Here is a 21,493-nt window from a genome sequence, read left to right as displayed (position 1 = left end):
TATAATTATTCTCATTACTGTTGGTAACACTTCACAATAACCTTCATTAGTTAATGTGTTATCTAGCATCAACTAGCAATGAGCAACCCATTTATCACTGTATTTTTTTTAAATATTTTTCTATGTTACTATATATATATATATATATATATATATATATATATGACACACAATTTGGCAATTTTACAAGTGTGGCTCTGATGATATTTGTGATCCTGGAGCACAGAACCAGTTTTAACTCTTTGGGGTGCATTTGTAGCAATAGTCAAAAATGCATTGTATGGGTCAGAATAATAGATTTTTCTTTTATGCCAAAATTCATTAGGATGTTAAGTAAAGATCATGTTCCATGAATATATTTTGTAACATTTCCTACTGTAAATATATCAACTTAATATTTGAACAGTAATATGCATTGCTAATAATTTCATTTCCACAGTGATTTTCTCAATATTTTGCACCCTCAGATGCCAGATTTTCAAATAGTTGTTTAAACAAATCTATCCTTATGGCTGGTTTTGTGGCCCAGGGTCACAGTTGTAATGTGTATCGTGCCTGAAGTGTGTGTTTTCATCACATGATCTGAATCTGCTCTGGTGTGTGTGTGTGTGTGGACGCAGCTGGGCTCGTGGCTGGGCTTCACTCTGATGACCCAGTGTCTGCCCGTGGCCTTCTTTACGCTGGTGGGCTTCATTCAGATGACCGTGTGGGCCAAAGGAAAGCACCGCAGCTACCTGAAGGAGTTCCGTGACTACCCCGCGCTCCGCTCGCCCATCCTGCCCTTCATCCTGTAGGACAGAGTCACGCAGTGTTCCCCTCGTCTTTTTAACCTCTTCTTCCCGTCTCGTCCTCCCCTAATCATCTCTTTTATACTGTGTCATGTCTCTTTCCTGCATCTGCTCATCTCTCCGATCAGACTGATTCTGAATTATAAAGTCAGCTCAGATCCAGCTTTGCTCTAACGGCTCTATATCGCCCTCTGTGGGCTGGATGATGTCTATCATCTGAGGAAACCTCATGAAAATTATCATTTTGTATTTTGAGTGCATTAGGTGCTAATGAAAGAGTTTTTGAGATCTCTGATGTGCACTGATAGTTTGATGGCTGTGACTTTAGTAAAGATGTTTAGTTCTGCGTGCCACTAACAGGAGGACCTGAAGGAAGCGGTTGAAGACCAGCGACTGTATTCAGCACTGTAGAGACAAGTGTGATTGTTAGACTACACCTGAAGCTAAAGGTAACTTAGCGCAGACTGCAGATGTCAGACCTGTTTTGTTGACCTAACAATTTATATTAAATAATAATAAAAAAAAACACTGTCATTGGCTGGCTCTTTGTATACTGTATTCAGAAAACATGCTGTGTAATTCATGAAAAGTGTGTAGCATTTTACTAGATTCGGTTCAGTTTCTGGATAAACGTCTTTGTTAAGAAAATGCTCCATTCATGTTCTGAGAGCTCACAAGATAATCTTTATTATTGAGAGAGCCATTTATATACAGAAACAGCAGATGGAGAAATGAAGACGAGGGTGGGATATTTATGCTGCATTTTCCTCGATCCTCTTTTTCCTCAAGTTCAGTCTTCTCTCTCTCTCATACTCTTTCATCCTCATCACATAGCTGCAAAGAAGAAGACAAACTCAATAAGACAAACATATTATACCAAAAAAATCTGAGTAAGCAGTGATGTGCTGAGATGAAATCAGTGAAAACCATCTCGACGGAGGAAGCAGTGCCTGTGCAGTTAAATGAGTGACTGTGTTGTGTTTCTTACTCCTGATGTTCACAGTAGTCCCAGTCGTGTCTCTCGTGTTTGCAGGCGAGGAAGTTGGGGAAATTGTCTCTCTTGCACTTGAGGAGTTTGAGCAGGTAGTGTGCGCAGTAATCCCGCTGCTCCACCGGCAGCATGGCCAGGTTCATCTGCTCACGCGTCGCCACCATCTCTGATAACACCAAGAAGAGGAGATGAGCTCCACAAGAAACATACGATACATCACACTCATCTTTCTGTTACACTACAGAGTGGACTTCCTGTGACAGCTCAACTCAAGCACTTCAGTCAAAGGGTGAAGATGTCAAAACCTTTTAAACACATACACACAAAAATTATATATACACACTAAATGATTTAAATTGCAAATATAGATTCCATCCATTTATACACAGTGTTGACAAATAAATATACTTATGTAAACATATTAGTCAGTCATTCATGAATGAAACGGGTAATATCTCTATAACTCTACTAACAAAAAGAGTGTGTGTATATATATATATTTATCATCAATAAATCTGATATTTCATATCTCCCCCCATGTATTGTTTTTCCAACAAGTAGCCACATTTTAACCATGTTCACATTTTTAAAATTAATAAATGTTATTGTTTTCACAATAAACAGATTTGTGCTTTTTAACCAATTTTAATGTACTTTGAAGCTATATGTGTATACACACAAACATTTTAAATTTTATTAGTTGCGAATTTAGAAATATTAGCCTTTTCTTGTCTGTTGCATTTATGACTGACAAATATGCATCAGTTTAGAACTTTATGTTAAAACTGCAATCCAAATGCAAGTAAATGTTATGTTTTTAAGAGGAAGATTTATGCAATTTAAATCAATCTTAGATTTGGTCCTTTTTCCCTCCACATAAAATACTTAGATGAGCCTTTAAAAGTTAGACATCAAGTATGTTTTCTTCAAGACTTGTAAGAACATTTTTAAAGTCAGTAACAAAAAGGTAGATTGGTCCAATGTAAATCAGTTAAGTAAGACTAATTACCGTACTGTTGTTTAGAAATGACCGTGCAAACATGTTGTTCGTGTTTATGCAACTAGCCCCTGGAAATTTAGTCAACTTTACATGACTCGAGTTATATTGACAGCAAATCTACAAGAGTAAGGTTACAGGTGACAAATTTCAACTAAACTGACACATTTAAGAGCATGTTTTTCTAGACGCCTCTTGTTTGTATCTGAAGTTCAAAGTCAATCCGAGGACCTGAAGACTCGCGGTTCATGTTTACAGACGAACACAAGTCTGAAAGTGACGGATAGTGTGTGTGAAACGCGCTGATGAAGGTGTAGTGGAGCGGTGTTGGCTCACCTCTCTCCTTCCGCTCCGGGAAGCCCAGCTGCGGGTCATATTCGGACGGTTTCCTCGGGTCTGGCGTCACATCTCTCTCCGTGATGTAACTGCGCACGAGGTGTGACCCCATTCTGAACGCGGTATCCCACCACTGACAGCTTAATGTCCAACCACTGACAATAATCTATTATAATGCAGAAATCAAAACGATTCTGCACACTACCAGTCGGTCACCTCCAGAAACCCTCCTTTACTTCCGCTCTGCGCCGGAAGTAAACACGCGCAACCAGTAACACGCTCCTGAACGCCCTCCACACACTAATTAATCTGTTCCGCCTCGAGTCTGCTTAAAATATGTCAAAAGTTTTAACTTAAAAATCATTAAAATAATTCGCTTATATTGCTGCTTTCGTAACAAACGTTTCAAGATATATTACAACAATTAGTTTTAGATTTTAATGTGTCAATATATAACATATTTCCCGCGTCTCTCGTTAATAAAATAACGATACAATAAAATCGCCGTGAGGTGCATTTATGTTTGATTTCCTAGTCAGAGACTAGACGTCGCATTAACATTAAACTGTACGTATACGGCTTCCATTAAATAAAATTAGTGAAGCGAATCAAATTTGAGCATAGACAGTAAAATACATTTAGAGCAAATGACATCTTCTAAAGCTCTATTTCCGCTGTAGTGAATGAAAGCCCGCCAAACAGTCTCGCCACAGAGATTCAAAAACTAACGGTTAGTCAACTTGCTATCGTTAATTTCAGTTATTTGATGTATTAATGCGCATTGTTTCTTAAATTATTAATGACATTGCCAGGCCTAGTTAAACAGAACTGGAGTGAAAGTACTGTGGAACCGGAATGAATTTTTACTAAAGTGGATTCGTATGTCTGCGAATTTGTTTTGTGGTAAGTTATGAAGCTAATGTTTACAAAAAAAATAATTAGGTTAAATGAACGTTTGGTTTAAGTTTGAAAATGAACTTTTTGGCCTAATGTATGGTATGGCTGGGTACATGGGCCAAACTTTTACCATGTGACTTATCACAGTTTCACTAAAAACTGCTTATTAAAACCAAGGTTGACAATCAGTGTATTGTATTATGTTTGCACTTATATCTTTATTTGTGCATCTTTGAAGTTCGTGATTGTTATTAATGAGGATGTTGTGTTCATCTAGGACGCACTTCAACAACATATTTATAATGTGTATCTTCGTCCTGATTTTTAATCTTTATTGATAATCATTAAATGTATATTGATAAGAAGTGTCTGTGTGTATGTGTAAAAGAAGTGTATATGCTAATTTAATTGATGTTACACATAGCTGTAATCTTTTGTATTTTCTTCATTTCATTGTAGGAAACCACACACACACACTTTTACATTTACATTAGATTTAGTAATTTAGTAGGTGATTCTATCCAAAGCGACTTACAAATGAGGAGAAATAAAAATCAACAAGACAGCAATTATATGCAAGTGCTATAACAAGTTTCAATTATCTTAACACCGTTTTCATTTTATATTTTAGGCCTTTTTTACTTTTGTTAATTGTATAATAAATAAAAAGAAAAAATAGATAGAAAACAATATGATTAGAGAAGTATAGATTTAGAATAGAGCGTGTTAGAATTAGAGGGTCATATGAAGATGGAAGAGATGTGTTTTTAGCCGATTATTGAAGAAGGTAGTGTTTTCAAACAGCATCTCAAGCTAGTAACACACATGATATCAGTCACAGCATATCCTACATGACTAATAAAAATCACAAACAAATTTTATATAATTTTATTTCAAATAAAAGGAAAACAAAGTGATTTGAATCCAAGCAGCTCTAAAAGATTTTAGAATAGCTCTCTGCATCCTTCTGAAGGCACTCTGCTTGTGTTTGTGGTATTGATCACGTTGACCATTTTAACACTATTAATCAAACAAACAAAATATTTAGCATACTGTCTGTGGAAAAATATCATCAGTGATTAGCCTATGTTTATTTAATTGTAGACTTTATTACTAAGCGATGTAAAACTTGCTGAAATATCCACAACAGATGCACATCAAAGTTGCGTTCGTTACTATTGCAACACTAGGCTCCCCACGCATCGTTTTAAAAATCAAACAATCATTGTAGAAAAACAAAAAACAACTCTTGTTATGTCGAGATCACGAGACTATTAATTCGTGATCACGAGAAAACAAGAAAGAAAAATAATCACATCCCTCTTAAAACTTCTGTACTTCTTTAGCAAAGAGGGACATGACATCTTCTTTAATACAGTCAGGCACGCATTTCACATCAACACATATTTAACAACATCATCTTATAATTTTATATAAGAATAATAGGCATTCAATTGAATTTCTCTGGCAGTGCTATAAGAGATTAATATTGATTATTCTTCATTATTAATAATCATAATGTGCCGAATCCAGTTGAAAGTGAATTTACTTTCTTCTCTCACTGTCGCACACACCAGGTGTCGGGCCGGTAGAAGACACTTGACTCTGATTACTGATAGAGATCATCGTCTCCCTCATCTCTGAAATTACCCCCCGAGCCTTGGCCTGACCCCTGACCTCCACCTGACTGAGGTGCCGTAGGAAACCTGCCGATAAGAGACAGTTTACTGAACAAAATGAGGTATGGAGTGCTATGAGGTACTGGTGATTTGAGTGTTTATGTGTTTGAGTACCTGAAGTTCCCGAACCCACGGCTTTGCTGAAGCGTCTGAGCAAACATCTCATACTTGCGTATGTCATTATCACTGACAGAGCGACGGGCAAATCTCATGGCTTCCTCAAAATGATCCTTCCTGATCTCAGGCACCGGGTCATAATCATCATCCTGGAAACAGTATGAAGTCACCAAGATACATGTGCCTTTTTAAGTAGAGTAAATACACAATACAATACAGAAATATCTTTATTAGTTTAAATGTGTAATAACCCAAATATTATAATATATTTAGTCCAGTGTTAAGGCACATCATTATAAAGCTGACAGTTCTAATCTATCATAAATGTGAGGAGAAGATGGGCTGCTCAACATGAGACAGTTGACGATAATGATTTTATAACTAGTTGTATGATGTCTGAACTTTGATTAGTGAAAATGAAAAAAAAAACAAAAAACTGGTATATTATTGCATATTCTTCTTTATGCATGTGTGTTCAGGAACCAGGACTTAACCATCCTCTTTAAATTTGTGTCCTACTCACCATTCTGCAGTGGATTCCCTTACACAAAGAAAATGTATTTCCTAATATATGAATTATCAATATATTAAATAATTTAACGATATGTTGAAAATATACAGAATAATATATTGTGTTAATATATTACAATATATTGAATAATATACAAGGAATTGCCGCTTTCATATATAGAAAAATATGTGACAATATATTTTATTATATATTATAATATAATATTATAATATCATTTTTGATAAGATATGGTACTGGATGTGTATAGATATATTAGTTTTTAAAATTATTTACATTATATTTGTTTCATATTTTCATATATAGCTAGTTAACAACAGCACAAGCAGAACTGCACGTATTAAAGTATTTAGCAAAGAGACGATCACTGTGTCGAAGAGAGCACAACCTTTACTTTTTAAATAAAGTGACATATAGTCTTAATGGTGTTCAGCCTGTATCAACCTGACACAAAAAAACTAGAAGTCTGCTGTAACTCCTTTGTGAATATTTGTGTACATGCATTCATATTTATATATGAACATGTATATGTGCTATATCTGTCTTCATTTCTAAATATTTGCATATGTATCAATATATTGCCACACATAGCCAATGCATATATTGCAGAATTTTGAAAAATATGTAAATGAGTACTAGTTTCCCATATATGGAAATGTATTAGGATATATATTAGATTAGATTCCCATGTATTTTTTTCAGTCACATGCACGCTAACCATAGCAGTCTCTTTCTTGGCTTGGCGCTGTCTCTCAGCACGGATCTCTGCTTCTATGGATTCTCTTATAGCAAGCTTACAGGCCCTCTGACAGATCTCCGTCAGGTCTGCTCCTGAGAATCCCTCTGTTATACGGGACAGATACGCCAGGTCTACGTCCTGAAAAACACACACAGTTAGAAGGTGGTTTTATGTGGAGATGCATGTATGTCTGTCTCAGGTTTTGTGTGAATGACCTTAGCGATAGGGGACTTGCGGAGGTTGGCACGCAGGATGGCAGAGCGGGAGGCCGTGTCCGGTAGAGGGATGTAAATCAATTGATCCAAACGTCCAGGCCTCAGGATTGCAGGATCAATGATATCAGGCCTAAGAGCGACAGACAGGAATCTGAGAACATCCTCTCCTCACTTTGTCCACTGCCAACAAATGCAAGCACAAATGAGTTTTCGTCACCTGTTGGTGGCACCAATGATAAAGACGTTCTTCTTATTGGTCATTCCATCCATTTCTGTCAAGATCTGGTTGATGACCCTGTCAGCCGCACCTCCTGCATCTCCAGCCCCTCCACCTCGTGCTTTAGCAATAGAGTCCAGCTCATCAAAGAACAGGATACATGGAGCCGCCTGCCGCGCCTGAGACCACAACAACAAAAGCAGTCTGTGAGATATATATATATCAGAATGAGATCTGGTTTGAACAGTCCCACAGTTAAAATGCACACTTACACCTTCTAAATGAGGTTCATACTGCTTTTATGAATGGAACATGAAAACCTCTTTTTGAGACACTGCAGTGTAAATAATAATATGTCTGAATTCTATTAAAAAGTCTCATTTGTATCACATTAAACAATGTGCATATTTGATGTATTAATTAGCTGTAAAATAGTTTTTCTTATTTTTTTCTTTTATAAAGAAATTGTTATTTTAATTCAGCAAGGATGTACACAATTGATAAAAATGATTCTTATTTTGAATTAAGTTCAAAGAAAAAACACTTTATATACTTCATTAAACAGTACAATCATTTTCAACTGTAAAAATGATAAGAAATGCACTAAAACACTGAGTAAACTGATGAAAATTCAGCTTTGCCATCACAGGAATATGTCTATATATAGGATGTTAAAACCAGGTGTAAAAAGTGTGATAGTCATTGACAGTAGTTTGTTCACCTTGTCGAACACATCTCTGACATTTGCCTCTGATTCACCGAACCACATGGTGAGCAGCTCGGGGCCTGAAATCAGCACAAAATATTGAATATATTACACACACAAGTGCTCTCATGCTCCTCCTGCCCTTTTTAAACTTCAGTTTCTCTCTCACACATGGTCGACCGAGCGAGAATGTTGTTCCAGGATCAACAAGGATGTTGATCCAGGAACATGTTGTACTTGGTGAAATCATGCTCACCCTCACACACATACCTTTAATCGACACAAAGTTAGCCTGGCACTCGTTGGCAATGGCTTTGGCTAGAAGGGTTTTCCCGCAACCAGGTGGACCATAGAACAAAACCCCTCGAGATGGAGTCATCCCAAACTTCAGAAATTTATCAGGATACTCAACAGGATACTAAACAGAGAGAGAGAAAGTGAATGACCATCTTGTGTGTGTGTGTGTGTGTGTGTGTGTGTGTGTGTGTGTGTGTGTGTGGTTTTACCTGGACGAGCTCCTGTAACTCTCGCTTCACCTCTTCAAGTCCTCCAATGTCCTCCCAGTTTACCTGAGGAACCTCCACCAACGTCTCCCTCAGAGCAGATGGGTTACTCTGACTTAGAGCCCACTGGAAGTGCAGAAAACAATAGATATAACTCCCAAAGGAGAGCTAGATCACAAAAGAGATCTCTTCAATATTTCAGTGGTTTCTCCCAGACAGGAATACGATTTTTTCTGTAGAGTAATGTTTCTTAGATTGCAGAAGGGATTTCAGCAATGTTTCATGCACCTCTATAAATGAGAGACAGAAGGGTTTTGTGTAGTTGTGCTACATCTTTCACTTTCATCTCTCAGTCATGTACATGTAATACATCACAATGCATAATCTAATATTTGAAGAATTTGTCGAAGCAATTTTGTCATTTTTTACATTTGGGAGCAACATCTGAGCAATAGATTTGCCCTCTGGAATGGAAAAGGTTTAAAAATGAAAGCATCTGTGTATGTGAAATGCTGAAGCTGACTTTGAAGTCATCCATGGTGACGGCCAGTGAGTTGAGAAGGTCTGCATCGATGCTGTCATCCTCCAGATCAATTAGGATCATCTTTTTGCGGATGGCCTGCAGTGCTGCCTCTGAACACAGAGCAGCCAGATCCGCTCCCACGTGTCCGTGTGTTTCAGCGGCGATCTAACATAAACAGAAACACCCAGTTATTAAACATCCGACATGACTTAGCCCCTCCGTCACTCTCATCGATCCCACCTTTTCCAGGTCCACATCGTCCGACAGTTTCATGTTCTTGGTGTGAATTTGTAAGATTTCCAGCCTGCCGGTGGAATCAGGGATGCCAATGTCAATCTCTCGATCAAAACGACCTACAACACATGTACAACTGACCTTTCTGTACAAAGTATATTTTGACGGGTTCATTTGTTGATGCAAATTACTCTCAGCATGAACGATACGAATGTGCACATGTTCGCACCAAACCGCCGAAGAGCAGGATCCACACTGTTGGGTCTGTTAGTAGCCGCCATGACTACAACATGAACCCGTTGTTTCAGGCCGTCCATCAGTGTGAGCAGCTGAGAGACGATCCTCCGCTCAACCTCGCCATGAGTCTACAGACACGACATGACCGTCAAACCAACGACAAACACCAGACTGTATATGATTACATAACATACCTGCTTCTCTTTCTCTGCTCCTTACCTTCTCTCGTTTCGGAGCGATTGCATCCAGCTCATCGATGAAGATGATAGCAGGGGCGTTTTTCTCGGCCTCCTCGAAAGCTTTTCTCAGGTTGCTCTCAGACTCCCCTGCCAGTTTACTCATGATTTCAGGACCTGGGATACAAAAGCAACGGCATTAAGCACAGGAAATGCAATATTGAAATACAGCAGTTACTGATATTATGATCTGCCAGATCTTCATTTGTTTGGCTTTTCAAGGTAAATACATGAAGTGAATTGGATGTCAGTGTAAAAAATATCAATAAGCAGCCTTCATTTCCATTCTGTAGTAGAGTTTTGGTGATTACAGGCGTCCGTTATTGCAGGGCAACCAACAGTCACAACAGTTTCAGACTGTGGCTTTCAAGTGTGCGTATGCACCATTGATGAGAAAGAAGAAAGCTCCTGTCTCATTAGCTACAGCTCGAGCCACCAGCGTCTTGCCCGTCCCGGGTGGACCGTACAGCAGAATTCCTCTCGGAGGCTGAGGAACACAAGTGTGAGTGATTTTCTAAAAAGTCTAGTTCAGTAAGGAAACAGAGAGATACTGTAAACTGTTAGATGTGTGTGGTGATTCTCGCCTTCACGCCGATGGCTTTGAAGAGGCCTGGGTGCCTGAGAGGCAGCTCCACCATCTCTTTAATCTGAGCCAGCTGTTTACGACACCCTCCGATGTCATCATACCCAATGTCATTCAGACTCTCCTCCTCATCCTGACATCATCAACATATGACATCATGACGTGGTGCAGAGGCTGACATGGAGAAACTGTACAGGTATGATGAAATCACACATACCTCTCGTTTGATTGGCTCTCCTTCGCAGTGGACGATGGTATCCGGGGCAACGATGCAGTGTGGGGAGGGGTCTGTTTCTACGACTTTAAACTCCACTGCTCTCATGCCTCCTCTCACCAGGAAAATATCACCTGCAGGAAGCATAACAGTAAACAAACTCTGGTGAATTTTGGTGCAGTGTAAAATATGATGCATAGACTATTGTGTGTGTGTACTGGACTACTGTTGTCCATTGCTAATCAAAACTAAATCTATTGAAAATATTATCTGTATTCTATCTTTTAATTGTGATAAAGCGATCATAAAATGAAACAGAAATATTAGATAAAAATCTATACTTGCAGTTACTAAAAGTAAAACAAGATAATAAAGAGAATAAAAAACATCAAATGAAAGCTAATAATATTAATAAATACTAGAATAGTATATAAAAAATAGTAAAATAACACTGATGTGTTGCAGTGCTATAGCATCTTCCATTGGTAGATCATTATAATTGGCGCTGAGGAAAATTTGCCTGCTTGCCTGATTAACAAAGCCCTTTTAAATGGATCAAGCTTTTTTAGGTAAGTAGTGCACAGTAATCACGTCGCAAAAATAGTATTGTTCTGTTTTACTAAATTAACCAAAACATTAAACCCTGACTTCTCTTCAGACCCCATCTGCCCAAATGTACAATCCAATCTAGAGCTGAATAACAAAATCACACTTAACACTAAACCTAACCCAAATGCAAAACCAAACTCTTATATTCACGTGTTTAGCACACTTAATAAACGTGTGTACCTTTGTGAACAGGTCGGTAGGCCTCCAGGAAATACGGCTTTAGAAAAACCTCAAACAGGTTGCCTGTTAGCCCCTCGATAGTGTCATCAATGGGCAGAACATGGATGCGCTTCCCATATTTGACATCTGGACAAGCGTTGATGCTATACACACACACATATGCATGATCATATCACATGTTTCAGAGATGATTTTGCTTTACCTCTAGCAGCAGATAAGTTTTTTGGTTGATCTCGCAGTGAAACCAGACGCCAGCCCCACACACCTGATGACGTCCCCGAGGCGCACACGCAGGTTGTTGCGGGTCACTCTGTTCATGCGCACGCGCTCATTGCCACATGTGTCGTCCGTGAGAATGATGCAGACCGTCTGTCTCCGCTTACGACCGCGTAACACCACCGTGTCTCCACGAAACAGCTGCAGTTCCTCCATTTTAACCTGTAACACCCATGCAGGGATTTAGATGCACGTTTGGGAAATTTGTTTAGAACAATTTTTTTTTGCAATTTAACTTGGTGCAGCTAGTGATATAAAGTACACTGCAGTTTTATCAGTCAACACTCAACCACACACACACACACATTTACTTAGCTGTCTAAATGGGGACATTACATAGACTTCCATTTTTTTATATTTACAGATAGTTATAGACTTTTTAATCTAAACCCACCTCAAGCCCTACCACTCAGAAAACTATCTGCATTTTTACAGTCTCAAAAAAAACTTTATTTTTAGACCAGTTTTACGAATAAGGGCATCAACAATTTTTTTTTTTTTTTTTTGCAATTTTATCAGGTTTTCCTCATTTTTGAGTACAAAAAATGTCCACAAAATATGGGTAAGTTGGTACACACACAAACACACACCCAAATAGACCGGTTACCTGTGACAGGCAGACAATACTGTTGTCTTCATTGTTGGCTTCATCCACGATGAGTCGATTCGGCCGAATCTTCTGCTTCAGAATAGCAGTGGAGTAATCCTCCGACTTTGGACTGTTCAACACACACACACACACACACACACACACACACACACACACACACACACACACACACACACATGCGTATTATTTAAAGCACAATCCAATTTTCCACAACATTAATTGAAGTACATGCATTGTTCTTTATAAATGCCAAGTCAGCACATGAGTAAAAGCTTACTGTTGTTGTTTTGCTGCATCCTTTTTCAGAATTGATTAATAAACACACCAGAGATATTTAAAAACACTTCATATAAATACTATAATAGTGTAGGAATATTAAACTAAACCACACAGACAATAGCTGACAATTAGCTTCTCTTGTACTGTTCGACAAACTGACAGAAATAAAAATAGAACAACATGCAAGGCTTTTTAAATTAGAAAGAAAACATACATTACATAAAGACTAACAGATCAATAGTTTATGTACATTCAAATATGAAAATAAAAGTAATTGAGAAAATTATAGTATACTGGGTCATATCAAGGTTTAAACCCCATTTTTTAGTCATAACTGTGTGTAAACAAGGAGAATGAAAGGTGAAAGCAGTTCTTGGTCGCTTGGTGAATACAAGCCCACACTCATGCCCTGCTGTCTGGTCTCCTGTTTCTTCATGTGACACTGGTCTGTTTTTAGAGCAAAGTTATGTCTACTGCTAAGATCAAACTACTCAGACGAACACAAACACATACACATTACTTCTTGAGTTATTAAACATATTATGAGTCCTATAAAAAGAGACCAACACTGTAACATTCTGCCAATGCAATGTTTAACAATTAAAAACTTTTTTTTTTTTTTTTGACGAATCTTACACATTCAGTCCAACCAAACAAACACACACATGAACCGAGGCTTAGCAGTTATACTCACTCTGAGGGTCCAGTGGCTGGCATTGCAGGGCAGATGTTTATCTGAAGAGAAGAGCCAGTGTGGGACGGAGACGATCAGAAATCAGTCTATCCTTATTCTAGAGGTCAGAAGTCTGGAGTCCTCCGTTCACTGCTGTGTGTGTGTGTGTGTGTGTGACGCTCTTGCTGCACAGGATCCATGCCTAGACACTGGATTACTGAAACCCATCCCCTCACATATAAATAAGTTTCTGTCGCAATAACCCAAGTTGCATGCATATGTACACAAACAGTGAGCAATTCTGAATCTTTTTCAGAGTTTTCCTTTGTTTTCGAAAGTGCTTGCCCTCTTTCCCACTCAGCTCATTCCAGACATTCCTGTCTTCAACTAACACACATTCACAAACAGTGAAAAGTTCATCGATGCACTCATCTGGAAAGTACTTTTTAATGCAAGTAATCAAAAAGCTTTCCGTCTTTCTCATTACAAAACAACAGAAATGGTGGAAGAAACAACCAAGACAGAAGTTCCTCAAAATGAACACACTTGGACATTCAATAACTTACACAATTATTGGACAATGCTTTTTTTCTTTTCTTTTGGAGTCACTCCCAGCATCTACATTCATCGAGGTGGATGCTGGTCTAAAGTCGTATCTTATGGCTGTAGGTAAACATATACCCTGATGACATTTACAGTTGTATCCCAGACCAAACATTTGGGTCTCCGTGTCACCCTCTGCTGGCAAACCCTCCAACGTTTCAATCTCTAACAACACTTATAGCTTTTTGTCTTAAAATAGCTTTGTGCTGCTTGTTTTCTTGCAATCTAGTGATGTATTTATTACAAAGACTCACTGAGAACACAGAAAACAAACTTTTAACAGTTTTTTTGTTGACATTCGACTTCATTAATAGGTTCAGAGTAGAAAATAGGTTCATCATGAAAGGCATGAACAGCATTAACAACATCGCAGTGAGCTCCAGCTTTCTGTTGCCAGTGGTCTTTAAACTGTAAATCAACCAAAGGACATTCTCGTATTTTAGACATTAAGTTGTTAACATTATAAAAATGACCATACAGTTTTATAAACAAACATACAAAGGAATAAATAAATCAAAAGAGTTTGAGGAATTCAAGGTGCTACAATTGTCAGGCCAAACGAAGGTTACTCTAATCTGAAATCAGACTGACCTTTCGAGCAATTTAAACTCAGTCAGGGTCTCTTCACGATGGAAATGAACCTGTGTTTGGTGGCAGAATCAGTAACAGTCCTATTTACAAGAGTGATGGATCCATCTGTATGTGTGATCAGTCCAGCGATGCTAAATACACTGGAGCGAAAGCACAGGTTAGCAAGCGTGTTAGCATTTCAGTGTGTCCCACTTCCACAAGTCAGTTCTTGTCATTTGTTAAATGGACCCATCCTTTATTTCTCAGTTCTGACAATATTCATCTGATGGGCTGATACAGATATAATCCACAAACTGTGAAGTTGAAGAGCTGCATGGCTTCGGGGCTTTCTGTGCGTTTGAGGACATTCAGACACATTCTTCAACTGCTGGTGAAGGAATATGCTTAAACATGTATTGATATTTACAAAAATTATGCTCAGTTATTAATGGTGATATTCCACAAATCCGAGATTAAAGGAGTCAAAGTCACTTTAAAGGGAGATTTTCTGTGAGATGCGCCCAAGAGGTCTACACAAGCGTACCAAGGTTTTTTCGGACACTGGAAGGAACATTAGAAGCTCATTCCAGAATGTTAGGAAGAAATATTCAGTCCATCACTGAAGGAAGACAAGGGTTTCAGTGTCATTGCAAACGAGTTAACATGTTAAGAGCAAATATCCAGTCAGAATTGACTTCTTTCAAACTGTAACCAGGATTTTTTAACAGAACATATTGTGCACAGTGGAAACCATCCAGCCTTTGTCTGGTTTCAGTGACAAACTTGAAACCAGTGAGGTCACAAAGAAAAAATGATGTTCTCTGTCTGTTCCCTCTACTGGACTGAATAAGTACTGCAGGACAAATCCCCGCTTGATGACATGCATTCAGGGTCAAAGGTCACAATCCAAACAGTGGTATCCATCAGAGCAGCATTAACTGCACAAAGAAAAGGAACTGTCTTCAGTCTTCTTTCTCCTAAACTCACAACATACTTCTGCTTAGTTCTGGTCATTTTACTATTTATTAATTTTTTTTCCAAAAGCTGTTGGATTACCGATTGAAAAAAAACAAAAACAAAAAAACAAGAACTGTTTCTGTCCAGAAAGTCCTGAACAGTCCCACTGAAAGTGTTCAGAAATATGTGTGTTCTGGGATGAGTAAATATTGTAGGTATATGTGCAGGCGTACTTTGTCATACACAACAGCTAATATATATAAGTGTGTGTGTATGTGTGTGTGTGTGTGTGTGTGTATCAGCAGAAAGCTTCATCATCCTGGAAATGGGTCCTCTGCAGAACCTTCACGTGTCTTTCATAGATCTTTAGGGCGGGACCAAGTCTGATTGACAGGCCTGTCAGCACATCATTCCTTTGCATCAGAAGGAGGGACTTCCCGTCGATCTCCTGTCAGGAACAAAGATTCAGTTACACCTTCTCTCTACAGCACAGTCCAGTGACGCAGGGTCTGAACTCATCAAGGGTCATGCGGTTCAGTTCAGCGCACCTGTGTCCTGAAGGCGAGCGCCTGCTCTGGAAATCCAGCCGCGGTGAAGTAGCTGGCCACGTCTGCTACAGTCCAGTCCACCGGGCTCATGCCACCCGTCTCCAGCTTCACAAAGCCAGCTCTGAGAACACACCCAACACATCAATATTTATTCAAATATATATGTAGATTTAAAAATAAAATCGAAGGTATGCTGGAGACAGAAAGAAAATGTAATATCATGACTTGAAGACAACCCTCAATCTTCAGTTTTCATTTCTTTCATTATGACTGACTTCTGGCGATTCCTGTTAGAAGGTCAATGGGTGTTTTACTCAGACTTTAATATTTTTTCCCCCAAACAAAGCCTTTTCTCTCTGCTCTACCCTCTCTCCCTCTCTCTCTCTCAGTCTGCTAGTACTCACATTCCTTCATTCATCCCTCGTTCTTCAGCTGCTCCTGGTGAGGCCGAGGGGGTCAGCAGACAAGACGACACTCCCACTTCCAGCTTACAGCCTGAACCTGACAGACAACACACACAGCTATATAAAATAAACACTCACACACACACAAAAACACAACTACAATACAATAACACAAAATGACACAACTATATAAAACACTTTAAACTGTATGAATCTGAATCACAATAGTATGAAAATAGAATGCTACAACAACACAAAACTAACAACTGTGTGTGTGTGTGTGTGTGTGTGTGTGTGCGTGTGTTTGTGTGTGTGTGTGTGTGTATAAACTGATACTTTTTTTGGTTTATTGGGACTTAAAAAAAAACACTGAAAAAATCTTATAATGTGAAATAAAATTACAATTGAAAGTAATTTTTGGGATTTCAAAATTCTTTAAAATGTAATTTATTCCTGTGATGCGCAGCTGTATTTTCAGCATCATTACTGCAGTCTTCAGTGTCACATGATCTTCAGAAATCATTATAATATGCTGATTTACTGCTCAAGAAACATTTCTGATTATTATCAGTGTTGGAAACAGCCGTGTTGCTTCATATTTTTGTGATAACAAACTGACAGTTCTAAAGAATAAATATAAAAACAAATAGATACAAAATAATAACATGTAAGACAGAATAACAACAAAACAGCACACACACACAGCAATATAAATTATCACACAAACGTGCAGAACAGCACACAGTTAAAGCATTAACTGGCACAGATACATACTGAACATTAACACATACACAAGAGACAGGACAGCACACACTAAGAACTTACAGTCTCTCATAGGTAATGACGAGGGAGCCTTCTCTGTCTCTGACATCACAATCACCTGATCCTAGAGGAGGACGAGGAAGAAGAAGATGCTCTCAGTAAGACTAGGGTGAGTGAAATGACTGACAGCAGAACGAAAGATTTTAAATGTCAAGCATATTATCTAATTGCTGCATATATATATATATAAAACTGTTTCTAAAACAGATTTTCTGAAAAACCCTTTTGTTTCCCATACAGTAAGCAGTTTTGGCCCAGAACCGGCCCACATCTGGCCCGTGTGAAATCCATGCCGGCCAGATCTGGGCCGAAACTGCTTCACTGACAGATAGAGCCTGCACACTTCAGGAAGTCAACCTATGAATGGCCTACATGTCTTTGCACATTCGACCGGGATAAGAGAAGGACCTCCGATATTAAAACATTAAAGGTTTTAATTCAACTCTGCACTGGCTGTCATTACCTCAGAGCTGGGATGTAGCTGATCGGGCGCTTCTGTGTTTTTCTCAGCACCAGCATCCTCGGGCTCGACTGACGTTGTCTGCTCTGAAAGTGTGTGTGTGTGTGTGTGAGAGAGAGAGAGAGACATTTAAATGCTATAATTTCTTGTTATGACACAAGATTTCAAGCATAGACAGTTGTCACACATCTGCAGGGAGCCCATGTCTGTATTCATTTGCAAAATGACAGGGTGGACCTAGATAACGGGAGCGAAAAACAAATCTGATTCATGTGCAAAATGAACAAACCCTCACATCCATGCACCATCTGGACAAAGTCCTCATAATGATTCTTTCATCCTCCATAGCTTTAAAGTATCTCATGACCTGCCAGTCCATGAGCAAAAACATTCATAAAAAATATGATCTTTGATAAGGGCTGTATTAGGTCAACACTTTATTTTGAGCAGGGCTGTGAGTTAATAAATTCCACTTCCTGTGACTCAGATTTAACTTCCTGTGAGGTGTGGCCAATTTGATTCAAATTTGAACCCGAGAATTGAAAAGGAGCCAATCCTTAAACACTGAATGAGTGGCTTTTAGCGGAAGTGTACAGAGCCTATGAAAGCATAGATTTGTATGAGACAATAAAAATTGTGGTGGTGAATTAAATGCTAAATGATGAGTTTTAATCGAGTAAAATAAAAGAGAATGGCGAGATTTCAGAATTTTACTTTGATTTTATTCTTGTATTGCCAATTTTTCAATTTAAAAAATCTAACCATAAAACAATCCTCAAAACAGTAATGTATATTAAGATATTTGTTCTAAGAGAAACTTTTACAAAGTTAATGCTTAAAACAAGAAACCGACTATTTGTCCAAGTGACAAAAAATAAATAAATAATAATATCTGTTCTCCATCTTATTCTGAACAGTTTCTCTTAAGCAATTTTGTATGTTTTGCTGGAAAATCAGATTTAAATACTAGAAAATGTTTCTTTGAAGAAACAGAAACAGTACCTTCACGTCCGCCCACGTCTACTTCCTGCCGTGAGGAGCTCTGGTTTGCCGTCTCCAGCGATGAAGATGACTGGGACTTCCCCTCCGAGGTCAGTGGGGAGCTGGGGCTGTGATCGACCTGGACCTCTGTGTCCGGTGAGACTGGGTCAGTGCAAGCCTGGGTCTGGGGAGAGTCCTCCGCCGGGCCATGCTCCTCACCCTCCACCTCCATCCTTTCCTCCTCCTTCACCTCCTCCTGACCAGCAGGAATAGACACCCGTTTAAAAAAAAAAGCTCTAATGGACTTTTAACCAACAGTAGTTACACTTAACACTTTTAGAGGATGGATTTAATCGTGACTGTACCTTACATCACAGTAGCTGCAAATGTACATGAGAGAGAGAGAGAACTACTCTGGACGCCCCCTCTACGGGAAAAGGCCAAATAGCGGTTAGGACGCCCGTAGCCTGTTTTGTACGAGTCCTCCGTCGTCTGCGGGATTTCACGGATTGCCCCAAACATCCAAGCGCTACGGATTCTCACGCCAGTGGTTTTGATTAGATAACACCGATCTGAGCACGTACTGAGTAACGCAGTGGGGCTCGTGATCAGTTTGTTGTGTGAGTGAGCGGGACAGTGCTTGAGAAACCTGATCAAACGCAGAGAGGATAGAAGAAGAGAGAAGGAAGCATCGCTCGCACGCACAGAACGAAACTAAGAGGCTTGTGTGCGCTCGGCTCGCCATGCAGCGGTCTTCCGCCATCGCAACTGCTTTCACCTCGTTTCACCGAAGTATTGCACTGAGCGACGGCTCGCCCGAGAAAACAGACCCGAGCCTCTGGTCCCCCCTCCCTCCTTCTGTTTTTCATTTTCCGTGCGAGTTTAACTTAACAGACACCGCCTAGTGAAAAATATCCAGCACAACTTATAACGCAAAAATAATCATCGGCCCTGCCTGTGAAATCCCACTAACGCTGTCGCGCAGACATCAGTCATTCATCAGCGCCCCGTGCAGCGCGCTTGTGTGTGATGAGTGTCTATTAGAGCGACGGAACAAGAGCAGCGACGGTGTCTCGCACGCGCGCACGCTCGAGAGCAGGCGGGCGGCGCACCTTTGTGCTGAGACGCCGAAGTGAAACAGGGCACGCAGACAGTTGCGTGTCTAACAGAAAACACGGTTCTCCCACCGTTTGCACACAACACGACCTCACCAAGCACAAAAAGCGCGTCTGCCTCAGACACGCACAGTTTGGTTGCTCTGGCGCACAGTTGCGCATGAGAAAAGAGCGGAAATCAGACGGTGCGCGGCTGCGCTCTTGTCTGGCTTTCGCTTCTCTCTCGAAGCACGATCATTTATTTATGCCACGACTGCGCAGGACGTGTTGGAAATATTAAGTCACCTTTTTCTCGAGATGTCTGTCTTGCGGTGCGCTCCTCGGGAGCCGCGCGGACGGCTTCGCCGCCCCCATCCCCCGCGCGGGGAGAGTGATGTGGCCCAGGCGGGTCCTGCGGAGACGACCCCTCTCGATCTCGCGCTCCAGCACCACTTTAACGCGGTTGCGGGTCAGCTTCTCCTCGGGCATCCCTCGCTGCGTGCTGAGGAAGTCGAGGATCTCTTTGAGTCCCGGCGGTGCGTGGCCCCGCGTTGCGGCGGAGCCCCGGTGTCTCTCGGTCAGACTTCGGACCGCGGCAACGAGTCTATCGCCCAAATCAGCGCTGTTCCCGTCCGGAGACTCCGAGCAGCGCGCCCCGGCGCCCTTTGCCCCCACCTTGAGTTTAGGTTTGGGGGACGCGGGGATCTTGTTTCTCGGAGGCGGACTGCTGACGCTCGAGCAAGTTTTCTCTTCTTTCTCTTCCTCCTCATCCTGATCTCTGCCCTCGTGTCCAGCGGCGAGCGGCGTGTCTCCCTCGGCCCGTCCGCTCGCGCCTGAAGCATCGCGGTGAGAGGAGCCGCTCGCCCCCGCCTCGGAGACTAATCTCTTGTCTCTCGATGCACTTGCTTTCACGCTCCCGGCGGAGTGGCCCGATGCGCCACAACTAACAAAACTGTTTCCGCTAGACTGTGGTAAAATCTGCTCTTCCTTTACAAAAGCGGAGGGCGAGGTTTGAGGCAGGGGGTCAGGACACGGGCTCGCGCCGGGTTCCTCGGGCTCCTTGTCCTCGCACTCCTCTTGGTCCGTGAGGCTGAGCGCGCTGTCGTTGTTAATGAAACCGGCGTGTTTGTCGTGTTCACCGAGCGGCTCGCCGCTGTCGGGGGTTTGCTCCGTTCTCTTTCTGCATTTCCTTTGCACTTTAGCAGCGTTCCTGTAGGAGATGGACCCCTTGTAGCTAACTTTCAGCACAGTTTGCTCTTGGATCAGTTTTTCTAGTTCAGCCCTGGTTTTGTCCGGGTCTGAGCCGTGTCTTCTTCGGACCATTCGGCAGATTCTTTCCAGGTCCGGTCGGGCTTTTCTCGAGCGCAGGGAGTCGATGGTTTCTAGGATCCATTCTCGGTATTTCGGCTCCGACATGTTGCAGCACTGGTTCCGTTGGCTTGGGCCGAGCGCCTCTCTCTTGTCCCCGAAGTGATCCGCTCCGAGCCCGGCTGGGAATGAAGCGGAAGCCTCGCTCTACGCCTGCGTTTACCCTCTATGTGCGCTTAAGGTGGACTACATTCCGAAGAGAATCCTCCGCTGCGCTCTGCGTCTATGCGAGGCGCTCATTTAAGGTGGTATTGCGGAGTTACACGTTTTGCGCTTTTGTTCACGCTCGCGCCACAGTCTATCATCACATCTAATTAC

General features: G+C 40.8%; 4 protein-coding genes and 1 long non-coding RNA gene across 5 annotated transcripts in view; 2 read left to right on the top strand and 3 right to left on the bottom strand.

Annotated features, from left to right (window-relative positions):
* LOC113051426 (very-long-chain enoyl-CoA reductase-like) overlaps nucleotides 1–1,305 on the top strand; it is a 9,119-nt gene extending 7,814 nt beyond the window's left edge. Inside the window, exon 12 of the mRNA XM_026215213.1 lies at nucleotides 621–1,305. Within this exon, the coding sequence (XP_026070998.1) occupies nucleotides 621–794 (174 nt within the window). The 3' untranslated portion in view covers nucleotides 795–1,305. The remainder of the gene's footprint in view (nucleotides 1–620) is intronic.
* Nucleotides 1,306–1,452: 147 nt separating this feature from the next.
* LOC113053082 (NADH dehydrogenase [ubiquinone] 1 beta subcomplex subunit 7) lies at nucleotides 1,453–3,388 on the bottom strand. Its single transcript, XM_026217792.1, has 3 exons — nucleotides 3,113–3,388; nucleotides 1,777–1,945; nucleotides 1,453–1,622 (listed from the first exon to the last, which is right to left on the bottom strand). Exons 1-3 carry the CDS (start codon nucleotides 3,222–3,224, stop codon nucleotides 1,541–1,543), a joined length of 363 nt encoding a protein of 120 aa, XP_026073577.1. The 5' UTR covers nucleotides 3,225–3,388; the 3' UTR covers nucleotides 1,453–1,540.
* A 1,495-nt stretch (nucleotides 3,389–4,883) lies between these two features.
* Nucleotides 4,884–13,593, bottom strand: LOC113050430 (transitional endoplasmic reticulum ATPase). The gene is made up of 19 exons (XM_026213413.1): nucleotides 13,390–13,593; nucleotides 12,414–12,525; nucleotides 11,796–11,968; nucleotides 11,531–11,673; nucleotides 10,745–10,875; nucleotides 10,529–10,660; nucleotides 10,329–10,431; nucleotides 9,928–10,061; nucleotides 9,701–9,836; nucleotides 9,478–9,590; nucleotides 9,238–9,402; nucleotides 8,718–8,840; nucleotides 8,482–8,629; nucleotides 8,227–8,291; nucleotides 7,506–7,684; nucleotides 7,289–7,418; nucleotides 7,053–7,211; nucleotides 5,803–5,954; nucleotides 4,884–5,715 (listed from the first exon to the last, which is right to left on the bottom strand). The coding sequence occupies exons 1-19, from the start codon at nucleotides 13,410–13,412 to the stop codon at nucleotides 5,619–5,621; spliced, it is 2,418 nt and encodes an 805-aa protein (XP_026069198.1). The 5' UTR covers nucleotides 13,413–13,593; the 3' UTR covers nucleotides 4,884–5,618.
* LOC113053568 (uncharacterized) lies at nucleotides 5,645–17,753 on the top strand. Its single transcript, XR_003277252.1, has 3 exons — nucleotides 5,645–5,750; nucleotides 17,288–17,381; nucleotides 17,513–17,753. It is a non-coding gene; the product is annotated as an uncharacterized LOC113053568 (long non-coding RNA).
* Nucleotides 13,800–21,388, bottom strand: samd1b (sterile alpha motif domain containing 1b). Its single transcript, XM_026213758.1, has 7 exons — nucleotides 20,114–21,388; nucleotides 18,735–18,969; nucleotides 17,736–17,818; nucleotides 17,276–17,336; nucleotides 16,451–16,547; nucleotides 16,047–16,167; nucleotides 13,800–15,946 (listed from the first exon to the last, which is right to left on the bottom strand). Exons 1-7 carry the CDS (start codon nucleotides 21,221–21,223, stop codon nucleotides 15,797–15,799), a joined length of 1,857 nt encoding a protein of 618 aa, XP_026069543.1. The 5' UTR covers nucleotides 21,224–21,388; the 3' UTR covers nucleotides 13,800–15,796.
* Nucleotides 21,389–21,493: the final 105 nt, after the last annotated feature.

The sequence above is a fragment of the Carassius auratus genome, chromosome 1 (genome assembly GCF_003368295.1).
Source record: "Carassius auratus strain Wakin chromosome 1, ASM336829v1, whole genome shotgun sequence".
Lineage (NCBI taxonomy): Eukaryota > Metazoa > Chordata > Actinopteri > Cypriniformes > Cyprinidae > Carassius > Carassius auratus.
This window is presented reverse-complemented; position numbering and strand designations above follow the sequence as displayed.

Excerpts from the sequence above, each read along its gene's own strand:
- LOC113050430 (XM_026213413.1), bottom strand. The coding sequence starts at position 13,412 with ATGCCAGCCACTGGACCCTCAGA. Across the intron at positions 11,969-12,413 it reads GTATTGTCTGCCTGTCACAG|GTTAAAATGGAGGAACTGCA; the intron begins GTAACCGGTCTA and ends TGGGTGTTACAG. Across the intron at positions 10,062-10,328 it reads TTTCTTCTTTCTCATCAATG|GTCCTGAAATCATGAGTAAA; the intron begins GTGCATACGCAC and ends TTTGTATCCCAG.
- samd1b (XM_026213758.1), bottom strand. The coding sequence starts at position 21,223 with ATGTCGGAGCCGAAATACCGAGAATGGATCCTAGAAACCATCGACTCC. Across the intron at positions 17,337-17,735 it reads AGCTACATCCCAGCTCTGAG|GATCAGGTGATTGTGATGTC; the intron begins GTAATGACAGCC and ends GTCCTCCTCTAG. Across the intron at positions 15,947-16,046 it reads CGCTCGCCTTCAGGACACAG|GAGATCGACGGGAAGTCCCT; the intron begins GTGCGCTGAACT and ends TGTTCCTGACAG.
- LOC113053082 (XM_026217792.1), bottom strand. The coding sequence starts at position 3,224 with ATGGGGTCACACCTCGTGCGCAGTTACATCACGGAGAGAGATGTGACG. Across the intron at positions 1,946-3,112 it reads CCCGGAGCGGAAGGAGAGAG|AGATGGTGGCGACGCGTGAG; the intron begins GTGAGCCAACAC and ends TGGTGTTATCAG. Across the intron at positions 1,623-1,776 it reads GACTACTGTGAACATCAGGA|CTATGTGATGAGGATGAAAG; the intron begins GTAAGAAACACA and ends TCTTCTTTGCAG.